The 13,858-nt window shown below is 40.8% G+C and overlaps 1 protein-coding gene across 3 annotated transcripts; it reads right to left on the bottom strand.

The window, feature by feature from the left end:
- Positions 1-104: 104 nt before the first annotated feature.
- Positions 105-13,839, bottom strand: MDH1 (malate dehydrogenase 1). Of its 3 annotated transcripts, none has more exons than XM_083730739.1 (9): positions 13,719-13,839; positions 8,727-8,825; positions 8,255-8,351; positions 7,166-7,341; positions 6,526-6,648; positions 6,194-6,370; positions 3,978-4,091; positions 3,578-3,667; positions 105-773 (listed from the first exon to the last, which is right to left on the bottom strand). In XM_083730739.1, exons 1-9 carry the CDS (start codon positions 13,719-13,721, stop codon positions 648-650), a joined length of 1,005 nt encoding a protein of 334 aa, XP_083586865.1. In that variant the 5' UTR covers positions 13,722-13,839; the 3' UTR covers positions 105-647. The 3 variants fall into 3 exon arrangements, with proteins under 3 accessions (XP_083586865.1, XP_083586866.1, XP_083586864.1); XM_083730740.1 differs by having other exon boundaries at positions 13,698-13,777; XM_083730738.1 differs by lacking the exon at positions 13,719-13,839 and adding an exon at positions 13,041-13,067.
- Positions 13,840-13,858: the final 19 nt, after the last annotated feature.

Below are 13,858 nucleotides of genomic sequence, written 5' to 3' on the forward strand. Positions count from 1 at the left end.
TCCAGATATGCTTTATTTTAAAAAATGCATGCAATCTGCTTTATGGTGAAGGTTGTGTTTTACATACTTTCATGAAAGCAAGGTGAACAAAAAACCACAAAAGCTGCTTACTCAGCAACATTTAATGTAATTTCCAGTAAAATTTGTGCATCAATGATGGTCAACATATGGTACATTCATTGTATGCAAAATGCATTTCCTACTTAAGAGATTTTAATGGTAGAAATATAGAATCTTGTGCACTTTGATAAAGACCAATGGTGGCTCTAATTGTACTTGATGAATAAAGTGCTAAAGCCCATTTCATAAAATCAGCTTTTAGCACTATATAGCTGGTTTTGGTGTAATTAAAGCAGAAAGGCTACTATCCTTCTAATGCACAATGCAATAACAAGAAGCAAACAGTAATAAATCAAGATTTGGTCAAGTGTGCAAACTACTTTCGAAACATGTTGTGTGATAACTTCATTACTAAGAGCACTCAATAACAGGCACAGGTGTACCAACAAAGCAGGTACTGACTGCTGCAGCGGGGCGGGGAAGACAACTGACGGATACAGTAATCGCATTTGATGCTGAATTTAGAGACGACTTTTAGACTCCTCTGTGTTTAAGCCATCTCCCGAAGCATCCTGAGCAGCACCTAGTCATGCACTGGACAGAAACTCCACAGCAGTCTCCTTTTCGTCAGTGAGCTCTTTGGCAGTCAAATCCATCTTCTCACGGGAGAAGTCATTAACAGGAAGGCCTTCGACCAACTTCCATGTTTTATCCTGTGAAAAATGAATTGGTGACTTCTAAAGCCTTTAAACCATAACAAATTTCAACTCCACAGTGTTACAGGATAAAGGTGTGACAGGGCTATTGATTAGGTCAGCCTTTCCGGCTGACTGGGGATAAGGGGAGGTGTCCTCCAAAACAGCAGGAGGGCACCAGCTTGGAGAAGGTTGGATTAGGTATTCACTAGCCTCCGCACAGGAGCTTAAAACAAACTAGACATTAGATATAGGGAATCATAGAGCCACAGACTTGTAATAAACAAGTTGGTCATTCCCAACCAGGTGTTTTAGGGAACTTTAAGAATGTATTTCGCGCCTTTAAAAAAAAAAAAAGGACGCGGGTGGCACTGTGGGTTAAAGCCTCAGCTCCTAGGACCTGCCGATCGAAAGGTCGGCGGTTCGAATCCCCGCGGCGGGGTGTGCTCCCGTCGCTCGGTCCCAGCGCCTGCCAACCTAGCAGTTCGAAAGCACCCCCAGGTGCAAGTAGATAAATAGGGACCGCTTACTAGCGGGACGGTAAACGGCGTTCCGTGTGCTGCGCTGGCTCACCAGAAGCAGCTTGTCACGCTGGCCACGTGACCCGGAAGTGTCTGCGGACAGCGCTGGCTCCCGGCCTATAGAGTGAGATGAGCGCACAACCCTAGAGTCTGTATGGGCAGGGGTACCTTTACCTTTAAGAATGTATGCTTCACACTTTGCCAAATTAGAGCTCCAAGTATTTTTTGGAGAAAGCTACATTAAACTGTTATGAAAACAATGTAAGTGTTGCATATGGTGTGAATGATCACCCTATGTCTACAGTTACTAAAATACTGTATTCAATATATTACTGAGTTTGGGGGGGGGGGCAAACCTTGATGATACCTTTGAAAGATGTGATGAACAATATTTTAAAAACAGGAGATATCCCAGCAACATGGAAAGAAGTATTTATTACTTTGATTCCAAAACAGGATGCAGATTTCTTACAAATTAAAAATTATAAGCAAATCTTGTTGTTAAATAATGACTATAAACTGTTTTCAAGTATTTTAGCAAACAGATTGAAAAGAGTATTAAAAGATATAATACATGAAGACCAAGCTGGCTTTCTTCCTGGTAGTCAGATGAAAGATAACATAAGAAACATAGTTGATATAATTGAATATTTGACGACCAGGAATGATAAGCAAGCAGTGTTAATATTTATAGAGGCTATAAGTGTAAAAAAGCTAAATATGGAAAGAAATTGGGCCACCTATGAAGATTTGGTGATGGAAATAGATAATTAGTGGAAATTAAAATCTTATGAGGAAATTAAAAGTTTAGTAAAAGATTGGTTGCATTATTGTCAAATAAATGAAATATTTAAAGAAGATTTAAAAAAATGGATTTGAGTAATATAAAATCCAGGTTTGAATTAGATTTGTTAAGCTCTAAAATTAAAATATTGTCAAAAATGTATAAATTACTTTTAGAATGGCATGTAAAAGATGAAGAAGTTAAATCTGTTATGGTACACTGGCCAAAAGATATTGGTTATAATATACAATTAGAAGATTGAGAAAAACTTTGGAAAGACGGAATAAATTTTACAGCTCGCAGTTTGCTTAAAGAAAATGTAATGAAAATGATGTACAGATGGTATATAACACCGGTGAAGTTAGCAAAAATGTACTGATCAGATAATCAATGTTGGAAATGTAAAAAAAAAGATGGTACCTTCTATCATATGTCGTGGGTTTTTAAGAAAGTGAAGGCTTTCTGGGAAATGATATACCTGTATAATGAACTTTTAAAAATGTTGAAATATACATTTGTAAAAAAACCAGAAGCCTTTTTACTGGGTATTGTAGGCAGAGAAATACATAAGCAAAATAAAACACTCTTTTTATATGCAACAACTGCAGCAAGAATATTATTGGCCCAAAAACTGAAACGGGAAGAGATTCCGACGAAAGAAGAGTGGCAGATGAAACTATGGCGAAATTGACGGGGAAATTTCAGAACCAGCAAGACCAGACCTTTCTGAAAGACTGGAAAAAATTATGCTGTATTTGAAAGACAACTGTAAACAACTGACATTGTTAGTAGAGTTACAAGAAGTTTTATAAGGTTAGATGTATCATTTATTACTACAGTTGAACCTGTTTACGTAAACTTTGGGATGCACGCAAGGAACGGATCCCTTCCACAACCGGAGGTCCAACTGGAGTATGATTCTTAAATAGTTTATTTAAGATTAGGATTTAAGGGTAATAACCACAATAATAAAATGCAATATTAGAGTATAAATAGGAAAACCATTAGTCAAGGAGGAGGGAAGTCTCAGGCTGAGATGGCCAAGTGGTTTTTATATATTGTATGTAAGATGTATGTTTTGCCTAAAAAATATTTGTAAAACTCAATAAAAATTATTTCAACAACAAACAAAAAGGTGTGGGAGGGAGTTCATCGTTACACAAAGGTGATTGTTCTGTCAGACCAAGCATTCTAGCTTTCCTAAAATGCCCCTTGCGTGCTGTTCTGAGGGTTCTCCTGACCCGCTCCCCAAAGCCAGTTTTGAGGGGGAATGACGAGGAGAGAAGGGGAGCCCCACTGCACAAACAGAAACCCTTCACAGTGGCTCCACTTGCAGGACTCATTAGTTAAATCCTGCACTATGTGCTTTAGGGGTAGTACCTAAACTGCTGTTGCTGTTTTATAGATTCTTTAATGCTCACGGTAGTGATGTCCACATTGCACTTGTGCTTCTTGAACTTTGCACAGTATCACATTTACTTAACAAGTATTTCAGAAACTGCATATTTTTTACATACCTTAATTACAACAGGAAATGAATAGATCAGATCTTCAGGGACACCATATGAATTTCCATCAGAAATAACACCCATGGAAACAAATTCACCCTTTAAATAAGAATACAAATAAATAGTGTAGTACTTTCCCAATTATTTACTTCACATTTGGCATAAGCATATATCGTTCTGAAGGAAGGATCCTGTTACAATTCTTTGCATTCCAGAATATCAACTTGCCATTTTTCTCTTTACACTTATGATCAGTTTTATCACATTTGTGATTTTACCAAGAAATTCATGAAAGCATATATAAGATTATCAGGTGATCAGCTGTATGCCTAATATAAAGGAAGTATATACTAAATTTTAAACAGCTATTATCAAAGCTAACTTCTTTATGGGCTGCTGCAACACTTACCTCTGGAGTGCCAAACCATAGGTCTCTCACATGATCACAGATAGCTTTGGCTGCCGACATTGCACTTGATAGCTTCCTGGCTTTAATAACAGCTGCACCTCGCTGCTGAACAGTCTGTAGTATTGACAGAGGAAAATTACTGGACTATTTGCACCTACTACCATAATTACTCTTTATTATAATGAGTCCAAGACAGAGAGGCTACCAATATTGTCTACATAAGGACAATGAAAAACATTTCAAGCATTTTTACCCAGTTCCTCACCCCAAAAACTCCCAGAGTAGCTTTCAGATAAATAAAACACAAGACATTCCTTGCCTTCAAAGATTACAATCTAGAACACAAAAGAACAGGGAATATACCAACTTCACATGAAGTCTACAGAACAGGCATAGGCACACTCAGTCCTCCAGATGTTTTAGGACTACAATTCCCATCATCCCTGACCACTGGTCTTGTTAGCTAGAGATCACGAGAGTTGTAGTCCTAAAACATCTGGAGGGCCAAGTTTGCCTATGGCTGCAATAGAGCTTTACAAAACTCAGGCTGAATTTAATCAGATTTAGGAATTTAATCAGATCCATGGACATTAACCTTTTGTCTTGATATTGTTGCTGGGGTTTTTTGTTTGCATCCTGCCACATAACAGTTCTGGAATAATGTATGGGGGGAGTTTTTTCTTCTACCACATAAAGTAACAACTTATGTGAAAGATCCAGAATAGATTAGGGCTGGGTAAGATTTGGTTTTCAACATTATGATCTATCAGCAGCTATATACGCTGATATATCACAATGCCTGAAATGTATCTCGGCTGCTTCTTCCTCCCCACCTTAGGGGAGGAAGATGCAGCCAAGATACATTGCTCAGCCCCATACCACTCTGACTGCTGCAAGAGAAGTATGGGGGCTTGAACAGCTGAGGGGTGGGCAGTCCCCGCCCTCTGGCTCACGGGAGCTGGAGGCAGGGGGCTCCCTCAAAGGTGCCTGCCTGCCTTTGCTCGAGAAGCAAGCCAGGCAGCGTCTCTTATTTTTTCTTTTTTACATATTCTATCTATTTCAGCTGCCATTCTTCTTTTGGTAGGTGTCACCTCATGGCACCATTTTTGTGCGTACAATATTCGTGCTATTGTGGTTGCGTAAAGAAATAGATTTATACGAGTTTTTTTGGATATCTGCTCCAGCTATCCCTAGTAAAAAAAAGCTTCTGGGTTTTTTTTGGGGGGGGGGATTACCTTGAATATCCTTTTCAACTCATTATAAATCATTTCCCAAAAGTCCTTAGCTACTTTGCACGGCCACCACATTCCCAACAAAGATTAGATGTTGATTTATAAGCTTTGGCTTACTTACTTGGTGTTAGGTACCATCTACATATCACTTTCATAAAATTCTCCCTCCAGGTATAACATGCTGTGAATTTCAACCCAGATTTCCCATGATTCTAATTCTATGATGCCCCACCCCTAGCCCAATAGCAGATTTAACAATTTCGTCTTGGGTTTCCTATGCTAACAATATCTTATACATCCTCGATATCAGTTTTTCTCTATTTTCTATTGGTTCCCTTTCAGACTGAGAACTTTGGACATTGAAGCCACACTTTTTATGACATTTGAACATTTTATTCAGTTGGTAGTAATGCAACCAACTCATTACCTGATTTCTAATATCCTCAAACTTTTTCATTTTACATCTTTTTCTGTAAAATGCCGTAAGTCTCTCAATATTGACTACTACTTTTCCATGTTCAAATTCTTCTGGGAGATTGCTTCCTTAGCTACAATAGCACTGAAATAAAGCGCATGGGGGAATTGTGTATCTATGCAGTGATCCCACTGGTGTAGGGCATACAGTCATGGGAAAAAGAAAACCTCTTTGAATTCTGAGTTCAGACACTCTGTAATATGACATGTTTTGTTGCTCATCTGGGGTTCTATTTACCTAATTTTAAGACCTGCTAAGGAACAGATGGTTGTTATTATGTCCTCATATGTAAAACCACAGAATTCAAGGTGAGTGTACTTTCTTTTTCCCATGACTATACATGCATAGAGTTTATCTACATGCAAATGGCAGAGCATGGCCACTGTACAAAACCGCTAATGTAGAAGCTGATATTCTGAAATCCTGACTCTGGAACATCTGCTACTCATGTTACGTTGCTGCAATGGACAATACAAGAAAAAATGAAATCACCCACATTATTAACTTACAGTAATGAAGTCCCCCTTGAGCCAGTTATCATTTTTCACAGCTTCATAAACTCCAATATCTTTTCCTTGCACTTTCACCTTGGCATGATTAACATCTGGATATTGAGTAGAGGAGTGATTCCCCCAGATGATGCAGTTCTTTACATCCCTGGCAGTCACACCAACTTTGATAGCAATCTAGTTTTATTGAGGGTAGGAAGCAGAAAATGCCAAGATCAGATGGTAATTTGAAGCATTTAGATTCCCTACCCCTTTTAAAGAAATTATTTCAGAAAACTGGCGTACATAAAGAACAAAAAAGTGTTTTCTATAACTTAGAAGAGAGTTCCTACCTGGGATTTAGCTCTGTTGTGATCCAGACGGGTTAAACAACTGAAATTCTCCTTTGGTATAGATGGAGCAGACTTTGAGGCAATCAGGCAGTTGGTATTTGCTGGATTGCCTACCACAATAACCTGATTGGGGGGCAAGGAAGAAAGTGGACTATTTACTGCAAGTCTGTCAAGTGACCAGCCAACTAAACCACAATTGCTGAGATTTCAGATGTGATTTATAGTTTAGAGATTTTTTTTTAATGCTAAGGCAATATATAAATTGTGTAAAACAATATTTCACTGATCATGTGGAAATTGAAATCTGATAAATGGCAAATTACTAAACTAGAAACATTTTGTAAACTGGTTAACAAGACAAATGCTACAAAAAGGTCTTCCCCCCTTTTAAAGACTCAGGTAGCTTAAAACTTGGATGCTCGACTGTAATTAAAGAAGTGCCAACTTCATTTCTGTGTTCAAAGTACTTCACATGTTATAATAGCAATCCTTTTAACAGCTTAAAGGGTAGACCAGACTTAGTAGCCTTATTTTATGGACAGAAGTAAGAGAGTGACAATGATGAGATGATATGTAAATCAGCAATCTCTTGCGGCACAGCTCATTCTCTTAGCAACCACGTCACACCAGCTGTATTCACCTTAACAGTCTTCTTTGCATACTTGTCCAATGCAGCTCCTTGTGACTTAAAAATTTTCACATTTGCCTTGAGCAGATCTTTGCGTTCCATGCCCTCTTTCCTTGGCATGGAGCCAACTAGGATGGCTATATCAAGGTCTTTAAATGCAACATCTTCTTTGTCAGTTGCAATTACCTCTGTAAGTAGAGAGGAAGAGGGCTGAAAGATAAGTTTATGGTAAAACTATGAGGGGAAACCAGTGCCTTCAGAACTAATCATAACAAGGCTGTGACCAAAATCCCAAAGCATATCAAAAAGTCTGCTACTGCTTCTGTTCAAGTGTCAATTCTCTCTTTCTCTAATGCCTCAACCTATTAATAAATTGTGAAGTGAATTTGCTTCATGACTTCCATGATCCAAACTGGTCTAAACTTGGTTTAGGTTAGTGTTTCTCAAATGTGGCTCTCCAGCTGTTGCTGGACTACAACCCATCATTCATAACCACTGGTCATGCTAGCTAGATATGATGGGAGTTGTAGTCCAACAGCAGCTGGAAAGCCAAGTTTGAAAGCACTGGTTTAGATGCAAGCGAAAAGAAAACACAAGCCTCATTTTTCTCCCGTTTTTTCAAGGTTATTGAAATAATGTTTCAGTGGCCACTTTATTAGGTAAGCATAACCAAAGGCAAAAGCTTTCATCACTGAAATTAACTACATCACACTAATGTACAATCACTGAATCAATGTGAGGTAGGTTTCTATTAAATTTGACTTTCTTTTAATTGGCACTAGTGGGTCAGTAGAGCAAAATGTGCAAGTATACTACCGGACAAGCTTCCCCAGTGCTTTGAAAATTATTTTCTTCCACCACAGACTATACCTCCCATAGTCTGCTTAATGTGTTCGGCTTATAAATCTTAAATTTAATTCCTAATGCCAGCCAACATCTCTTCAATTTACAGAATGGCAAAATGGTCCTCTTTTGCCCTGAAATATATGGCCACTACACTGAACAATGCTGTTAAATTTGGCAGTAATGTGTCTCTCATTTGCCTATATATTTCAAACCTAAGCATCTGCAGACAGAGCACAAACTGAATTTTCTTGTCACCTCTTAACAGAGGAAGAGCACAGTCTTGCAATTCCATAAGTACGCCGTCCAATACAGTCATCATGGGAGTGATATCCAATAGCACAAGAATGAGAGGCTGTAAAGCAACAACAGTTGTGTCAGTTACTTAGTTTATTTAATATTGATCAGATTACATGTAAGATCAAATTAAATTAGATTCCTTGTCCTGTTTGTACCACCATATTAATGCAGTACAAAATATATTTAAGAGTAATTTATAATTTGTCAGAATCTTTCTTACCATTCTATACAATGAATATATATTAAAAAACTCATTTCTGCATAATGGAATCTCACTTTCCTTCCACAAGACAGTCATTTTAATAACAATTGACAAAAAAGTCAGTGAGGCCCTTTTCTTGCACTGGATGTCCTGTTAACAACTGCAGAGTTGACCTTTGTGCTCATATGGACTGCTTATGGGTATGCTATCATTCATTTTATCCATTACCTGATCTGCTCCGAAGACATCACCCTTAGCAATGCCGTAGAGCAGAGAGTAGGCAATCTGTCCAGCAGCACCAGTCACGAGGACTTTGATTGGTTTGGACTGAAAGAGAAAGAATATTTGTAGATTTCCATAAACACGTTTTCTCTCGTTACTGTAGAATGAACTTTCATAAAAGTTAGCGTTTGGCAAATAATTTGTCAGGAAGGTTGTTAGGTCTATGATTCAGCTAACCTTCCAACTGTGAACTAACCAGACTGCCAGGAATTCATTATAATTATTCCGTCTTGGGACAGCCAAAACACGTTTTAAACTTATAAACAGAACAGAAAAGTTAAAAGGACAAATCTCCCATGCAGAATACAGAAACATCAATATTCTGTACCAGCCTAAACATGAGCTATTTTAAAGAGATTTCTCAAAAACTACAGTCTTTTGGAAACATGGTGGTTACATGTAGAAAATGAAAAGCTGAAAGAGAATTTTTATTTAAGACCACCATATAACAAGACAAGGGTGAAAAATATACTAGGTAACCTTATACTGTCAGATATATATGAGAATATAAAGTGCCTTGCAACATCTGACTTTAGGCAATGATGTAGGAAACTGACACACTGCTATAGAGAACATGCATGCACATATTTAACAGATCTTATGCGGAGCAGTTCTCCTTATGCTTGAGCAGTTCTCCTTATACTTGTACCCTGCCTTCCTTTCATCATGGAACCCAATGTGGCCATATGTGGTTTCCATTTAGGCACTGGCCAGATCTGCTCTCACACCAAACTCGTGGGGTAAGCTAAGTGTTGTGCTCATTTAAGGAAGGTATTTGAGTCTATTCATTGCTAGCAAAATGATGGAGGCTGCTGTTTCAAACAGAGAAATTTCAGCTCACTCAAGTTACAGCTCTTAGATTTAAAAAGTTTGAACAAAAGAAATGATGTGGCCTCAAGAAAAACAAAATGCAAGTTTCAACAAGGAAAAAAAGTCTGCTATTTTATATCTGATTCACTACTTTGACTTAGCAAGACAATGTTTTTCAGGTTTAGTAGGATTTGCAATTTATGTAATGTTGGATGCCAGCTGAAGTCTGTATTAATTACAATCCCCAAGATCCTCTTTCTAAGTTACTGGTGTTGGCCAGTTTACAGTAACTGGATAAAATAATCATGGTTATCAACAAAAAGAACTGGTTTAAACTAGAGAAATACAAATCCATTTAAATGTTATGATTAATTATGAGTAAAGAACCTTTACTAGTGAAAGCAATCATGAAAGACAATGCATCATACCTGTGAAGGGAAGGAGAAAGTTAAACAGACTTATTAGTACAGTGGTACCTCGGGTTACAGATGCTTCAGGTTACAAACGCTTCAGGTTACAGACTCCACTAACCCAGAAATAGTACCTCGGGTTAAGAACTTTGCTTCAGGATGAGAACAGAAATCGCGCAGCGGTGGCACAGCGGCAGCCCCATTGGCTAAAGTGGTGCTTCAGATTAAGAACAGTTTCAGGTTAAGAACGGACCTCCAGAACGAATTAAGTTCTTAACCTGAGGTACCACTGTATTAGTTATTAATATTGTTACTAGAATTCTGGCTTCCTTGCATCTTTGGAGAGGCATAATTACCGCAATACCTCAAGGGCTGCCTCTCCCCATATGATCCGACCTGGACTCTGCAATCATTATCTGATGCCCTTCTATGTGTGCCTCCTCCACAAAAGGGTGGCAAGACAGGAATGGGCCTTTTCTGCAGTGGCTCCCTCTTTGTGGAATGCTCTCCCCAGGAAGGCTCACCTGGTGCCTTCATTATACACCTTTAGACGCCAGGCAAAAATGTTCCTCTTCAACCAGGCCTTTGGGCTGTGTTATATGAAGTATTCCCATGTCACAAGTTCCATGTAACTCCCTGCTGTTTTCAGAAAAACAACAACTGCCAACATACTTTCAGCACCCTTCCCCACGTGAAATTGCTTGCAATTAATAATCCTCATAATTCTGCATATAATATTGGATTCTTCACTGTGTGCCAGAGCCTGCAGCTGGGAGTGTGAGGGAGGTGACTTGGCACCACACAGGTTTCCAGAGCCCTTCAGTTTAGACTGGGAGTGAACTGTGGACTCCTTTCATCTCCAAGCAGTGGGTATGTAGGTCAGGGCTCTTGGAAGTCCAAAACAACTGGAATGCTCAGGCGGGCTTCCACAAACCTAGTAGATGCACAAGTATGTTGATCCACCTACAGTTCTTCCATATTTCAACAGTGCTGCTTGCTGTATTACTATAAAAGTTCACAGTGTTATCTGTAAAGATTTAAATGCTTTTTTATAAAAAGGTAACTTGTATAATTTGTTACTAAGAGTTACTAAGAGTTAATTCTTTATACCATCTCTGGTTTTACTGCAGAATATGTCCTGTGCTCTGACATCATCAGGATTAAATGGTGTGTTGGGGATTATGGGGGAGATTGCTGCAATCAACATTCCTGCTTTCACGGGCGTTTTATTAATGATGCCATTCACTTCGTCTCTAGTAGTTAAAGCAAATCAGTATTTTCCCTCCAAGGTTGTGCTACAAGTCAACACTGACAGTTTCTTTATTCCAGATGCTTCTGTGACATAGCTATACAGCACCGTCTCTTTATACAATTTTGGTGCCTAATTGCTTGCATCACAGACTGTACTTATTTAACAGCCTGATCCTGTGAGCTTTTATACCTTTATCCCTTAAGACAAAATATTTTTAAAAGCTTCTTAAAAGGTAAAGGGACCCCCTGACCATTAGGTCCAGTCGCGGACGACTCTGGGGTTGCAGATCTCTTTATTGGCTGAGGGAGCCGGCGTACAGCTTCTGGGTCATGTGGCCAGCATGACTAAGCCGCTTCTGGCGAATCAGAGCAGTGCACGGAAACACCGTTTACCTTCCCGCCGGAGCGGTACCTATTTATCTACTTGCACTTTGAGGTGTTTTCGAACTGCTAGGTTGGCAGGAGCAGGGACCGAGCAGCAGGAGCTCACCCCGTCGTGGGGATTCGAACCGCCGACCTTCTGATCGGCATGTCCTAGGCTCTGTAGTTTAACCCACAGCGTCACCTGCGTCCCTAGCACCAAAAGCACTTAAATCTTTACAGATAACACTCTTACTTGTTACCTAATAAAGTGTTATAGCTGCAGACCATAAGGAAAAGGGTGTGTCTTATGGGACACCCATTGCCTCCTCTTAGTGGATGAACAGCTATATGGTCACATACCATAAACCAGATAAAATTTTGCATTTGATTTGCAGCATCATAACACAGTGAATATAAAGTTGCAGCTTAAGTCACTCCTTTCATCGGAAAGCATCAGGCTATGGCTATGGCCCCAACAAGAATTTGGAAGTTTGCCTACTTGAAGAGCACCTTGAAAGTCATACAGGGAGACATTCCAGCAATACCAGTAAGTCACACACTGCTGAAATGGAAGACGATAAATGGGGCATTGTTATTGAGCAAGGCTGGCAGTGCTCTCTGCAGCTGTCCCCTCAAGTGCTATATACCCTGGTTACTAATGAACAAAAGTGACATAAAATTTGAGAAAAATGTTTTCCCTTCCTGCCCCATCACCCCTTGTAGGTTACCTTCCAAGCCAAGCAGAAACTTTTCCACTTTACAAGAAGAAGAGTTTGGATTTGATATCCCGCCTTTCACTCCCTTTAAGGAGTCTCAAAGTGGCTAACAATCTCCTTTCCCTTCCTCCCCCACAACAAACACTCTGTGAGGTGAGTGGGGCTGAGAGACTTCAGAGAAGTGTGACTGGCCCAAGGTCACCCAGCAGCTGCAGGTGGAGGAGCGGAGACGCAAACCCGGTTCCCCAGATAACGAGACTACCGCTCTTAACCACACCACCACACTGGCACCACAAAGGCTTATGATAGCAAAAAGAATGGAACTGGGTAGAGCATCTTCTCACATACTCTGTAAAAACAGAAAGCCAAGGCAGTGTGCATCACAAAACCCAAGTACAGTGGTACCTCGGGTTAAGAACTTACCACAATTCGTTCCAGAGGTCCGTTCTTAACCTGAGGTACCACTTTAGCTAATGGAACCTCCTGCTGCCACCACACTGCTGGAGCACGATTTCTGTTCTCATCCCGAAGCAAAATTCTTAACCTGAGGTACTATTTCTGGGTTAGTGGAGTCTGTAATGTGAAATGTATGTAACCTGAAGCGTATGTAACCCGAGGTACCACTGTACCGAAGCCCAGAAAATGTTTTCATTGCATGCACTGCAGTTCCAATATGGGAGAACAGCAGCTATGGGCTTGCTCTGATTTACCAGGAGTTTCATGCATGGTTGAAGATCTATCACTCCAAATCTCCTTTGTCCTTCCCACATGTATTCATAGAACTATAGGATTGTAGAGCTGGAAGGAACCACTAATGTGCAACACACTAATCTATTGAGCATATAACTCAGCCAAGGGGACAGCTATGTCTCATCCTTCACCACCCTCAGCCCCCCCGCAGTTACCTGAGCCGGTGCTCAAATTATGGTGGCAAATTACGTCAGCCCTGCTCGAAGAAGGGGCTCGTGGGTCTGGTTTTCCCCATTAAACCCATATGCCCCCGCCCGATTAGTCAAACCCAGTCCCCGGCTGGCCTTTTGAAACAGAGGGACCCCCCTCCTGGGTCTCTGCCCGCGACCCTGCCGTTGGAGAACAGAGCCCTCCGCAGCCGCTTCCTTCCCTTCAGGCGCCCGCAGGCGGGAAGGTTCCTCCCCTGCCCTCATCCTGGCAAGGGACCTTGCGCTGCTTTCGACAGCTTCGCAGCTGTGCAGAAGGACAAGGGCGGCCGCTGCCTTTGCTGCCCTCCCATTTTACTGCGGGCTAAGGCGCCCCCTTCGCCGCCGGTCCAGGATCTCGTCAGAACCTTCCGCCTCCCACCCGACCGAGGAAATAATACGATTCATTTTAAAAGGCTGCGGGGATCTGACCCCGAACTCAGCTGCACTGACCATGGCGGCGGCGGCGGCGGCGGAGGAAGCGCGCGCTCTCTCTGCTGGCAGGTCACCTTCTCCCGAGCAGCAGCAGGCGGCGGATACAGCAGAGAAGGCGGAGCTCCGAAAGAGCCACGCCCCACTCTCGTCTCCGCCTC

The sequence above is a fragment of the Podarcis gaigeae genome, assembly GCF_964106915.1.
Source record: "Podarcis gaigeae genome assembly, chromosome: 3".
Lineage (NCBI taxonomy): Eukaryota > Metazoa > Chordata > Lepidosauria > Squamata > Lacertidae > Podarcis > Podarcis gaigeae.

What these genes read in the sequence shown, in the direction of transcription:
- MDH1 (XM_083730740.1), bottom strand. Translation starts at nt 13,721, where the DNA reads ATGGTCAGTGCAGCTGAGTTCGGG. An exon ending in TCAGTGCAGCTGAGTTCGGG is followed by an intron (nt 8,826 to 13,697) that starts GTCAGATCCCCG and finishes TTTCTCTTTCAG; the next exon opens with TCCAAACCAATCAAAGTCCT. An exon ending in CATTTCCTGTTGTAATTAAG is followed by an intron (nt 774 to 3,577) that starts GTATGTAAAAAA and finishes CATTTTTCACAG; the next exon opens with GATAAAACATGGAAGTTGGT.